The sequence below is a fragment of the Pangasianodon hypophthalmus genome, chromosome 22 (genome assembly GCF_027358585.1).
Source record: "Pangasianodon hypophthalmus isolate fPanHyp1 chromosome 22, fPanHyp1.pri, whole genome shotgun sequence".
NCBI lineage: Eukaryota > Metazoa > Chordata > Actinopteri > Siluriformes > Pangasiidae > Pangasianodon > Pangasianodon hypophthalmus.
In genome coordinates, this window is record NC_069731.1 from 5438342 (window position 1) to 5450642 (window position 12301).

Sequence of the window (12301 nt, forward strand, 5' to 3'; positions counted from 1 at the left end):
CCATTGTACTTCATTAGCAGTATTATGCATACTCATTTATATGCTGAATTTAAAACTAAAAATGAATCATAATATACATATACAGTTAATTAAGTCTAAATTGGGTCACAATTCACATGATATAAAGTCTACTTTTTGAACACCTTGCTAATAATAATAATAATAATAATAATAATAATAATAATAATAATAATACCTCTTATTTTTGGCATGTTCTTCTCATTCTGTTAAACTCTCTTCAGGTCTTCTGACTCGATTCCCTCCACCCTTTTCTGGTTTTGGGGTTGAAAGAGGAAGTGGAGACCATATAACTCGTCAAAATATCAGTGGCTAAATCTTTTTCTTACCAAGTTGGTGACTTGAACAAAAAGATAAAATGGCAGCTGAAGAGATATACTCGGAAGAGGATCTCTCTTGTCCAGTGTGTTATGACATCTTCAGTGATCCTGTTGTCTTGTCATGTGCCCACAGCATCTGTAAAGAGTGTCTGGAATTATTCTGGAGAAGAAATGAATGTCATGTGTGTCCAGTGTGCAAACAGCCGAATCTACACGATCCTGTTTGTAACTTCGCATTGAAGAGTCTGTGTGAGGCTCACTTGGAGGAATACAGTCAGAGATATTCAGCACTCTCTGAACAGCACTGCAGCATACATGGTGAGCAACTTTACCTCTTCTGTCTGGAAGACAAACAGCCTGTATGTCTGACTTGCCAAACGTCTCAACAACACAAAGACCACGAATTCTATCCCATGGGTGAAGCTGCAGATCACTTTAGGGTAAGCTGATTCAGTGTGCATATTACATAAAAAGTCAATACCATATCTACCTTATATATTCATCCGATGTATTTGTGCATATGTATATTTTCACCAGAAGGTGCTCAAAACTGCACTGAAGCCATTACAAGAAAAGCTGGACCGCTTCAGTCAAGTGAAACAGTCTTACCACAAAACCACAACACACATTAAGGTGAGAATTAGCGATATGTACTATTAGCGTATCTACGTAAATGGGTATTAAATTAAAATTAACTACTAACAACTAACGTGACTGAATGGTGACAACAGTTATCTTTAAATTCTTAAAGAGTATTCATGGATATAAAAAAGACAATTATTTCGTGGTTATGTTTTTTTTTCTTGGTTGTGCATCATGTTACCACTTTGGACTAGTGAAACTCTGAACAAATGGGTACACATCTGTTTTGAATTTGCCACAAGGAGAATAAATGCATTTTTCTCTGTTCAGTCATCATTAGACCGACTGGTTTAGACGGAAAGTTAAAAATCCGTGAAAACACTCCTTATCTAGTCTCCGATCCAATGAACTGGTCCACTAGTTGACGATCCTGATCTACATTGAATAGTGAATTGAGGGAAGTTGAATGGGTAATAAATGATTGAGAAAATAGGCTGTCGGGTCAAAGCGTGCAGAATGGAATCTTTTCAGATTCTTATTTGATAAAATTAGGTGCAGATACAAAGTACAGGAGGGTTTTACTGTACTTTTGAATGCACTTGGGTAGCATCTTGCTGTTTTTACATTTATTCTTGTAGCATTTATGACCAACACAATGCACATAATCAATACACAATGCATATACATAATCCAGAGTTTTGTGTTTATTACAGTTCAATCACTATTGTTGCCACAGATCAAGCAAAAATGATACAGCATAGCAATTATACAAGGAAAGCTAAATCTTTGTGTAACTAAGAACTTTGCTCTCACATCCTAATGAGACTCTAAACGCTCTAAAGGCAGATGCTAGTGGTGGATAAATAAGTCAGATGGTGGATAAAATAAAATCCATAGGCAGTCCTGGTATTAATTGTAACAATGTGGTGAACTTGAAAAAAAGAGAAAAAACTGGCAATGCTCCTGAACCAAGAGTCATTTGTGAGAGAGTTGTTTTGGTAAAAACCATGATTTTGAAAGAGCCCACTTTTAGGAAATTGTGTTATGAAGGCATTCAACAGAAAAGAATGAAATGAAAGCTCACAGATGCTCTGAAACCAGACAAAATCTCAAATAAAGACCTGTCTATATTTAGCTGGTAACAAACCACCATTAAAATAGGTCAACAGTGGTTTACTCACCTATTTTGTGTTGCCAGATAAACCATGAAAAAATGCGGACCACATGTCATTGCGTGATATTAGAGTCTCTGTGGCAGTGTCTCAAATTCAAATGTTGTCTAAAATACTGAAAGAAAAAAAAAGCTTCATTCCTTGATATTAAAAAAAGGCTTTAAAGTATGTTGTCAATTATGCATCATTATTATCAGTACTACACTGTTACATACACAGTACTTATTTAACCTGTATTTCTTGGTTTAATGTGTGTGGTATTGTCCACTGTAGCAGGTCCTGCAAATGTTAATGCCATACACAATATGTTCTTTTTCTTTTTTTTTTTCTTTTTTTTTTTTTGGAATAATTGTATATTCTAAATATGTTGTAGCCATGAGAAAATTCCTTTCACCAACTGCAATTAACTTCTTCATCCAGAGGCAGGCCCAGAAAACAGAGCAGCAGATAAGGAACGAGTTTAAGAAGCTGTACCAGTTTCTACGAGTTGAAGAGATGGACAGATTACTTGCACTGCGACAAGAAGAGGAGCAGAAGATTCAGATGATAGAGGAGAAAATTGAAGAGATAAACAATGAGATATCATCTCTTTCGAAAATGATCAGAGCCATAGAAGAGGATATATGGACTGAAGATCTCTTATTCGTACAGGTAAATTCTCCCTAGTGTGCTCCCAAGTTTATACATTTCTAGCCAGAATGCTACACGTTTAAAAATGTCTTGTCTGTTGTAGGACTCCATGAAACATTTCAAACTAACAGCGAATCAAGAAATAGTTGTCAGTACTGGAACAGCTTGGTTCATTCAGTGAACAAAGCTAACATAAATCTAACACAAAGCCAGTAGTCTTTTTTTTCTCTTTTAACCCCACACACTATTTTGTGTTTTATGACATAGAGTAACGAAGTTTTCGTGATTGACTAATCTGAGTAGATCACTTTAAAATACAAGATCCTTGCAATTTATTCTTTTTTTCCATTTCCAATGCTACTAAGGCCTGTAATTATTTGATAATGTGTACGGTCATAGACACCAGTAGGAGGAAGCTCATTGTGGTTTGCCACACATCTCTGGACTTTTCGTTGGTTGGTATGTAAAATAATAAGAACTGAATACTGAAATGAATCCTTCCTGTTTGTTGTGTAGTAGGATACTGCAGTGTATATTCCACTGCTTTTCTTATTAGTTGAACAACACGATGAGAAAAGAGATGTGTTGAGTTCAGGCATTGAATGTAATTGGCTATTATTAACTGGCTGACCTAATTAAACGAAACCCTGCATATTCATTTTTTTTTATTCTCAGAACTTTGAGTCCTCAATGACAAGGTGAGTCATTTCCTGCTTCTGTCTTCTGTGTGGTTCTGTGGCTCATGGTTTCAAGATAGCAAATGAGTTAGAAATGACGTGAGCCAATTTATATGAAAAGCTACCAAACGATAAATTCACAGCTTATGTTTCAGTTAGTAATGTAAGGAATGAAACCTTTAGGGGTATCTTCTTATAGGAAAATAATCAGTGACTGGGTGGTGTGATGAGGCCCAATGAAAAGTTATCACCCTGAAGCTTATTATTTACCAATAACAGCACATCCTGAAACGTGCTATAAACATAGTCCTCTTATAGCACAGCAATTTGCCAATACACATTATTACGTTTTTATCCATTTATAGTTGCATTTAATGTTCGTAACAAGTTATTTTCTGTTTCCTCGCCAGCCTCTCTTTTTTTCTCTCTCTCTTTAATAAGTTAATAAGACAAAAAAAAATCTTTTGTTCTGAAGACTTGCAGTAAAACTTAAACTTACAGTTTTCCTCCAACTGTTACAAAGTGCTGACACCTGAGACTCCTTCCATAAATGTTAAATAAACCTCTCCTCACAGAAGACTTCACCATAACAACAGTTTTTTAAATTAACAGTTCTTTTAATCAACAGCTTTTTAACCTGCTTATGTTGAGCGCCTACCATCCAAGTGTTTGAAAATTAATCAACACCATCTGACCAATCCAGTTTGAGAATTCAACAGTACTGTGGTATGGAATTTGATAGGGAAAATTCCGGTGCTCTTTCTGGTCAATTTTGTCCAAATTCATCCAGATTTAAACTCATGCTGTGAATTATTTAGGAACTACACTAAAACTAATAGGTTGTTTGTATTAAGTGTTTGTAGTTTGCGATTATTGGCTGTAGTGTTTCTTCTTCATTCTTATGAATTCCAATAAAATCTACTTGATATGTTGAAATTTGCATGAGGTTAGTTTGGAAACTCTGCACCGCACTGACTCCTGGATGTTGTTCTAGAGCTCAGTGCTCCTTGCAGGATCCACAGATGGTTTCAGGAGCACTGATTGATGAAGCGAAGTACTTGGGCAACCTGGCATTCAGAATGTGGGCGAAAATGAAGGACATTGTGCAGTACAGTGAGTTTAATGTTTACTTATGTTTAAGGCATCAGGAAGCTAAAAAACAAAAGGAAATGGAAGGCATGTTTTCAGTGACACTGCAAAATGAATGTATTATCTAAATAATATTCATGAACCAATATCTTGGACACACCATTGTAAGGAAAACGGCTTGTTAAATTCCTGATTGGCACTCCCATTTTTGAATGGATTAAGCATCCTGAATGCAGAATATATGGACATTTATAATCATATATGCACTGCATCTCATCTATCTTTTCCATCTATGAACTGTGTCATTAGGTCCTATCATTCTGGATCCCAACACCGCACACACATCCCTTACACTGTCTGATGACCTGACCAGCGTGACATTTGATGAAACCCAAGACATGACGCACCTTCCTGATAATCCAGAAAGGTTCGAAACAAGCGTGTGTGTCCTCGGTTCTGAGGGATTTGACTCAGGGAGCCACTGCTGGGACGTTGAGGTTGGGGATAGGAGTTTGTGGGAGGTGGGAATAACCCCAGAGTCTAATCTGAAAAATGGAGGGGTGTTTTATAGTGGTGTGTGGAGTGTGGAGAATAATTGCGGGTTTTACACTCGCTCTCCTGCTCGGCCAAAGTCTCCCTTCTCTGCTGAGGGAGGACTCCAGAGAATCAGAATACAGCTGGACTGGGACAAAGGCCAAGTCTCCTTCTCTGACCCTGTCAATGACACTGATATCAAAATATTCAATCACACATTTACTGAGAAAGTCTATCCATTTTTCTGGAGTCACAGGAAGAGTTCTCCTGTTAAGATTTTACCCATGACCATTTTACCCATGACCATTCTTGAAAATGAATGAGTAATGTAGGGTCTGACTGAAGGCCCTTAATCATCTGTTTAGCTAATGAAGAAAGACAGATTTGTAGAGAAACATGTCTGCATACACTGATAAACATGAGAACACAAGAGCGACTGCTAATGATTTTTGGTGCTTTAGTATTTTATACAGGAGAATTAAACCACAGAATTTTGATTACATTAAAAGCAGCACATGTGCATATGTCTTATCTTCTCTCTCCTTTTTCTTCTTTTTGTAATAAAAGATTTCTCATGCTTTTTTTTTCTCATGCCTTTTTTCTCTCCCTGTTTTAGGAATGGCTTTAATGGTTCAAAAACAGTAACTTTATATATTTCTAACAAGGTCCTTATTGTCTTTCAAAGACAATTTTTCAATAATTCAATACAGCTTCAAAATTATGATTGTACAATAAAAAATGTGATGAGGATGAAATTGTGTAAACAATAAATTGAATTTTCATTGCGAGATAACTAAAATCTTGTGTGCCTAATTTTAATTGTTCTTATTTTGCTAGTTTTGGGCAGTATGCACAGGAAAAACACATTTTTTTAACACAGAAATACACACATGAATGCCCTTGAATGGATAGAGATTGTTGACAAATTGTACAGAGCAACAAATGGGCTACAGTCAATAATAATTTACAAAGTGACTCTATATAGTTTACCTGATAAAATGGCTGCTGTTTTGCCTGATAAAATGGCAGGTTTGGCTAATAAATTGCCTACTTTGTGTGCTACGTTTCACTTTTGAAACATTTTGTAAATGTAGTAGTGTTGCACTATGTACGACACAAAATCTGTGAATTTTATTCAGATCTTCTTTAACTTTTACTGACTGATTTGTGACTAGTGTGTATAGTCTTCCTTCCATATATCTCCTATCTATATCTCACATTTGCAGTCAAGTGATGAACACTGCGTTGAGGCATTTGCCTTTGTAGTACATAAAAATTTATATTTAACACAAAAAAAACTGATGTAATAATGAATTGATCTTGTTGTTGGGGTGATTTAGTCAATAAAAATTCCACCAATAATCATTCTTGTCAAATAATTGACACAAATTTGGCCCTATGCACCCTACAGTTGTACAGTGGGAGTGTTGTGTTGGGTTGTGCTTGGACAGGAAGCACAAAAGGCAACAACTGACAATTAACTTGTACTCAGATATTAACTCAGATAGAAACAGAATATGAAGGTCATGATCTCCTGATCAGAAGGTTGTGAGCTCATTACCAAGCTAACACTGTTGGGCCCTTGACTCTTAACCCTCTGTTTCAGGACAATGTGACAATGAAGTCTTCTTTAGAATCAACCAGAGCGATGTTTTAAGAGACCAAAACCCAATACATGGATGCCATGACAGAAAGTGGCGTGTGAGCAGGTCTGCACTTTTTCCTATGTAATTGAACTGTCTGTAAATAGCTGGTGTGGGTTGATTGTTAGTGCTTTGGTGCACTGTTATGTGCTTTGGTGCTTAGTGGCAGTGGGCAGTGGTAGCTCAGTGGTTAAGACGTTGGCCTACTGATCGGAAGGTCATGTGTTCAGCTGCCACTGCTGGGCCCTTGAGCAAGGCCCTTAACCCTCAACTGCTCTGTTGTATAAATGAGAGAAATGTAAGTCGCTCTGGATAAGGGTGTCTGCCAAATGCTGTAAATGTAATCTAATACATTTACATTACATTTATGGCATTCAGCTCCAAAGTTTGTGGTTTGATCCTGAGATGGGGTTCTCCAGCTTTTCCAGATTCCTCCAAAATGTCCAAAAGCATGCGGGTCGGTGGATTGGCTATGCTAAATTGTCCCTAGGTGTGAATGAGTGTGTGAATGTGTGTGCATGGTTCCCTGTGATGGACTGGTATCTGATCTGGGGTGAATTCTCCCACCTTGTGCCCAGCGTTGCTGGGACAGGCTCTGGATCCACTGCGACCCTGATCAGGATAAAGAAGTAAGTGAAGATAAATGAATGAATGAATGAACTATATATTACAACATGCACTAGCAGCCTTGTAAGGTCTCATCTCATTTCTCTCTCTCTCTCACTCTTTCTCACACACACCTCTTGAATTGATTCCCAAATTGCTCTATGAAGTTGTGTATAAATGAAATGGTACAATAATTCTCAAAGCAGTTCTTTATTTATGACAATATACATTTAGTCCCCACTTTGCCGTTATAATAACCTCCACTCTTCTGGGAAGGTTTTCCACTGGATTTTGGAGTGTGGCTATGGGGATTTTTGATCATTCAGCCACAAGAGCGCTAGTGAGGTCCAATACTGACGTTCCAGTTCATCTCAAAGGTGATAATTGGCGATGGGGTAAGGGCCCTGTGCAAGCCACTCAAGTTCTTCCACTCCAACCTTAGCAAACCATGTCTTCATGGAGCTTGCTTGGTCTACAGGGGCATTGTCATGCTGGAACAGGTTTGAGCCTCTTAGTTCCAGTGAAGGGAATCTGTGATGCTACAGCATACAAAGACATTCTATACAATTGTGTGCTTCCAAATTAGTTCTGATTTTACTAACCAGATGCGTAAGTCATGAAAACCTGGCAACCCTGGTAACTGGAACTGAAAGTAAAACGCGTGGTTTTCCAAGTTATTCTCAAAATAGGTTGTTTAAGAGCATAGATCGTGTATGAACAAGAAGCTGAAATAAGAACAATTTCGTTGAGGTTTTTTCGTCTGAAGAAGTGAAACAGAAGCCACATAAACTCGTTAGTAAGTGTGTAGCTGATGAGGCTCTAGCTATGGCGTCTAAACGTTCCTTCTCTGAAGAGGACTTCACGTGCCCTGTGTGTTGTGATGTGTTTAAGGAGCCCGTGCTCCTGTCGTGCGGTCACAGCGCGTGCAGCACCTGCGTTCACCGGTACTGGGATGTCAAAGGCTGCCGAGAATGTCCACTTTGCAGGAAACGATCTGCTAGAAACCCTACTATCAACCTGGCTCTGAAAAACCTGTGTCAGACCTTCCTGGAGGTCCGAGGTGATCCCGAGACACTCTGTGACATCCATGGAGAAAAGCTGAAACTTTTCTGTGTGAATGACGGACAGGCCGCGTGCTTGGTGTGCAGAGATTCCAGCAAACACCTACAGCACCAATTCATTCCTGTCGACGAAGCAGCTGCTGAACAAAAGGTAGGCATTGATAGCCTTCTAGTTTAAACTAGCAATATCCATGAAAACAGTTTACATTATGTATTTCTGACTGTAGCATTTTCTTACAACTGGACTGAATAAATTGAAATTAAAAATGAAGAGCCTTGAAGATCTCCAGTTTCATTGCCATCAAAATGTAGATCACATAAAGGTGAGATTTGCGTAACCCTGCTTAAGGATTTAATATGTGATATGATAGTAAAGTGATCTTCGATATGTACAACACGTGTCTGCTCGACTTACTGGTGCTTGTGGTAATTATGTCAGCAACAGGCCGAGTACATAAAGAATCAGATGAATGTCGAGATTCAGGAACTTGTGCAGTTTCTTATGGCGGAAAATGTAGCCATGGTGAGCAAACTGGAGGAGGAGGTGCAGGAGAAATTGCAGTCGGTGGAAAACAAAATAAAAAATATCAGACAAAAAAAACAGTCTATCTCACGCACCATTGGAGTCATAAAAAATGATTTACAATCTGAAGACATCAAATTCCTGAAGGTCGGTATTCTTTCTTTCTTTCTTTCTTGTCCTCTTCCTGTTTCTTTCTTTACCTGTCCCATTCCTGTTTACTACACATTAGAACTAATAACGTGATCTTACAACACATAGTTCCTTCTTTAATTCTCCTACTTTTTCATGTTTTAGCATGACCTTAAGAAGTATCTGACAAAGTAAGTTCAATTTCTTTTGCTTCTTATTTTATTTATCTTTATTAACGCTTCTGAGTCCAAACAGAGCCACTATCGTCTCTACCTTCCCTCACTGTTGGGGGACATGGGATGAGGGACTACCTGGAATAAGGAAAGGCAGAACTTTCTGCTGACAGATAACCAAATTGATGCCATAAAATTAACACTGTGTATGGTTTCAAAAGTAGCTTTCTTGTAACCAGACATTCTTCGGGGATTCAAGGAATGGGGTTCCAGGATTACTGCAGCTCTGACCCTTGATTTTTTTTTTTTTTCAGGACTCAGGGCAGAGATTCAAATTCCATTGTGAAGAAGAACCTTGATTCAAAATTGGTTTCAAAAGAAGTGATTGATGTTGCAAAGTACCTGGGTAATCTACAGTTCAGAGTCTGGAACAAAATGCAGACCGCTATTAAATACAGTGAGTCATCTGTTTATCAAAGCCACATTATTTGTTAACACTTTACACCAAAAGTAAGTGGACACCTGAGCACACCCGTAAGTGCTGGCACAAAGTTGGAAGTACACAATTGTCTTTGTATGCTGTAGCATTAAGATTTCATTTTACTGGAACTAAAGGGCCCCAAACATTTTACAGCATGACAATGCCCCTGTGCACAAAGAGCACTCCATTGAAAGCCTGGGTTTCCAAGATTGGAGTGGAAGAACTCAAGTTGCCTGCACAGAGCTCTGAACTCAACCCCACTGAACACCTCTGGCAGGAACTGGTATGTGGACTGCGCACCAGGCCTTCTCACCTGACATCAGTGTCCAAACTCACTAATGCTCTTGTAGCTGAATCCCTACAGCCACTCTCCAACATCCAGTGGAAAGCCTTCCCAGAAGTGGGGAGACTGTTATAGAAGCAAAGGGGGATGGGGTTGTCCAACTCTGGAATCTGATGTTTAAAAAGCACATATGGGTGTTATGGTCGGGTGTCCACATACATTTGGGTCCATGATTTTTTTTTTTTTTACATTTTGTTATAGTGGTACGCTGGGCAGGAATACACTCTACTTGGTATACCAGTCCATTACAGGGCACCAAGGACACACACATTCACACACTCATTCACACCAAGGGACAGGTTAGCATACCTTGCTTTTGGGAGATAAGAGGAACAGATATGGAGAGAACATGTGAAACTCCACACAGACAGTAACCTCAGTATTTTCAACATATATGTTCAAATTGGTCTAAATACAGGTTTTTATTTTTCTGAAATTATGATGGTGCTCTGGGTAAAAAGATTGGCTCTTGTAAAGATTGGCTCTGTAAGGTACACTAATTGTGATTTGTCTCCTCAGCTCCTGTTGTTTTGGATCCAAACACAGCTCACTCGCAGCTCATCCTGTCCCCGGATCTGACCAGCGTGAGAGACAGTGATGATGACCACGAAGACCAGGCTGACAAGCCGAGACCTCCAGTTTTGGACACTCCTGAGCGGTTTAGGAGTTTGTGTGTCCTGGGGTCTGAGGGCTTCTCTTCGGGGCTGCACTGTTGGGATGTTGAGGTGGGAAACAGCACCTTCTGGATGCTTGGAGTGACCACTGAGACTGTTCAGAGAAAAGAACCCAATGTTTTTCCCAGAGGAGCTTGGGGTATTGGGTATGATGGTGAAAAGCTGTGTGCTCGATCCCCTTTGGAAGTGTATACTCCTCTCACTTTGGCTGCCAAACCCCAGATGGTCAGAATTCGTCTGGACATGGATTTAGGGGAGGTGTGGTTCTTAGATCCTGCCAGTAATGACATTATCCACATGTTCTCACACCAGTTCACTGGGAAGGTCTTTCCCTTCTTCCACAGCATGTGCAGTCTATCTCCTCTGAAGATTATGCCTCTCAAGCATTTTGTGGTGCTGAGAGACATCCCTTAATGCTCATGTTTCTACAAGTGATAAGTGGCAGTGGCTCACATTCTCAACTATAGTCCATATTTAAAGCTGTAATGTTTTTATTCTGTTGTAGCAACAGATCTGTTGTAGATGTGGCGATATGGAGAATGTGAAGTATTATTCAACTGTACATGTCAATACAGTTCGTTTTGTTTTCTGTACCTTTCATGGCTAAAGGAGAAAAAGATGGAGCTGTATGACAGGATATATTGCATCAAGTGTTTGTTCACATTTAGACATAATGCTGTTGCACTTTAAAACTTGTCTTCTATATCTTGTGCTTTACTATATTCTAATATTTCAATTTAAACTGTGTGAGTTATTAGTCATAACTTAGCTCAGGTGATATTGTTCCATTCTCACCCTGGTTCTCCCCTAGTTTACCTGGGTGGAAGTGTTTTTTTTTTTCTTTTCTTTTTTGTCTGTTTTATTTTGGCGGTATTTTCCCACTCTGAAATGGCACAGATTTCCAGAAACAAACATGAATAACACTAAATGCTATCTCAAATACCAGTTGTTGCAAAGCAAACTTGGATTCAAAAATGGTTGTAACCTTTCCAAGGTTATTTGTTTCCTAAAATAGCCCAAAAAATAGTTATGTTTCCTGCAATTACTGTGTCATTCTTCTTTGTGTCATATATTAAATATTATCCCAAAGTGTTTCCATTCTAATGGGAGAAGTGATATTGAATGCCATTCTTTAAAACCTCATGTCACCTTCTGGCAAATCACAATGCAGGAGGCAGGCAACAGTCTGTAAATGAGACTTTATAATAGCTATTATAAAACTCTTATATTGGCTATATAATGACTCTTTTGTGGGGTAGGGCATGACTTTTAACCAAGCAGGGATTTAAGGACAGTAAAGCTTTAACATGAATGATAATGCACTTAAATAATTATAAACTTTTTACCACTTCCTAAATAATAACTTTGAAAAACTATTACAATAATTTCCTCTAAACCTTACAGCTGAATAAAGACAGTTTTATGGTGTTTCATTAATAGAAACACTTATTGTCTCGCACTGTTGTGTATTTGCACTTTATGTAGTCTTGTGTACTGACAGTTAAAGGATGTTACTCATGGAGAAGATATCAAATTGTTTTGCATAATTATAATTTTGGGATTTTTTTTAGTGATTATATTTCAAGAGAATGTGTAATTTAGCTATAGTGGACCGGCATGGTGACTTAGTGATTAGCACATTTGCC

The 12301-nt window shown here is 38.5% G+C and overlaps 2 protein-coding genes across 2 annotated transcripts; both read left to right on the plus strand.

Moving 5' to 3' along the window:
- Positions 1–305: 305 nt before the first annotated feature.
- LOC113532508 (E3 ubiquitin-protein ligase TRIM35-like) lies at positions 306–5805 on the plus strand. Its single transcript, XM_026923897.3, has 6 exons — positions 306–778; positions 876–971; positions 2513–2743; positions 3398–3420; positions 4394–4512; positions 4798–5805. The coding sequence occupies exons 1-6, from the start codon at positions 377–379 to the stop codon at positions 5343–5345; spliced, it is 1419 nt and encodes a 472-aa protein (XP_026779698.1). The 5' UTR covers positions 306–376; the 3' UTR covers positions 5346–5805.
- A 2153-nt stretch (positions 5806–7958) lies between these two features.
- Positions 7959–11927, plus strand: LOC113532857 (zinc-binding protein A33-like). The gene is made up of 6 exons (XM_034297950.2): positions 7959–8483; positions 8560–8655; positions 8772–9002; positions 9150–9175; positions 9472–9614; positions 10501–11927. The coding sequence occupies exons 1-6, from the start codon at positions 8097–8099 to the stop codon at positions 11067–11069; spliced, it is 1452 nt and encodes a 483-aa protein (XP_034153841.2). The 5' UTR covers positions 7959–8096; the 3' UTR covers positions 11070–11927.
- Positions 11928–12301: the final 374 nt, after the last annotated feature.

Coding starts and splice junctions, on each gene's coding strand:
- LOC113532508 (XM_026923897.3), top strand. CDS start 377: ATGGCAGCTGAAGAGATATACTCGGAAGAGGATCTCTCTTGTCCAGTG. Junction 2,744..3,397: donor AAGATCTCTTATTCGTACAG/GTAAATTCTCCC, acceptor TTTTATTCTCAG/AACTTTGAGTCCTCAATGAC. Junction 4,513..4,797: donor GAAGGACATTGTGCAGTACA/GTGAGTTTAATG, acceptor CTGTGTCATTAG/GTCCTATCATTCTGGATCCC.
- LOC113532857 (XM_034297950.2), top strand. CDS start 8,097: ATGGCGTCTAAACGTTCCTTCTCTGAAGAGGACTTCACGTGCCCTGTG. Junction 8,484..8,559: donor AAGCAGCTGCTGAACAAAAG/GTAGGCATTGAT, acceptor TTCTGACTGTAG/CATTTTCTTACAACTGGACT. Junction 9,176..9,471: donor CTTAAGAAGTATCTGACAAA/GTAAGTTCAATT, acceptor TTTTTTTTTCAG/GACTCAGGGCAGAGATTCAA.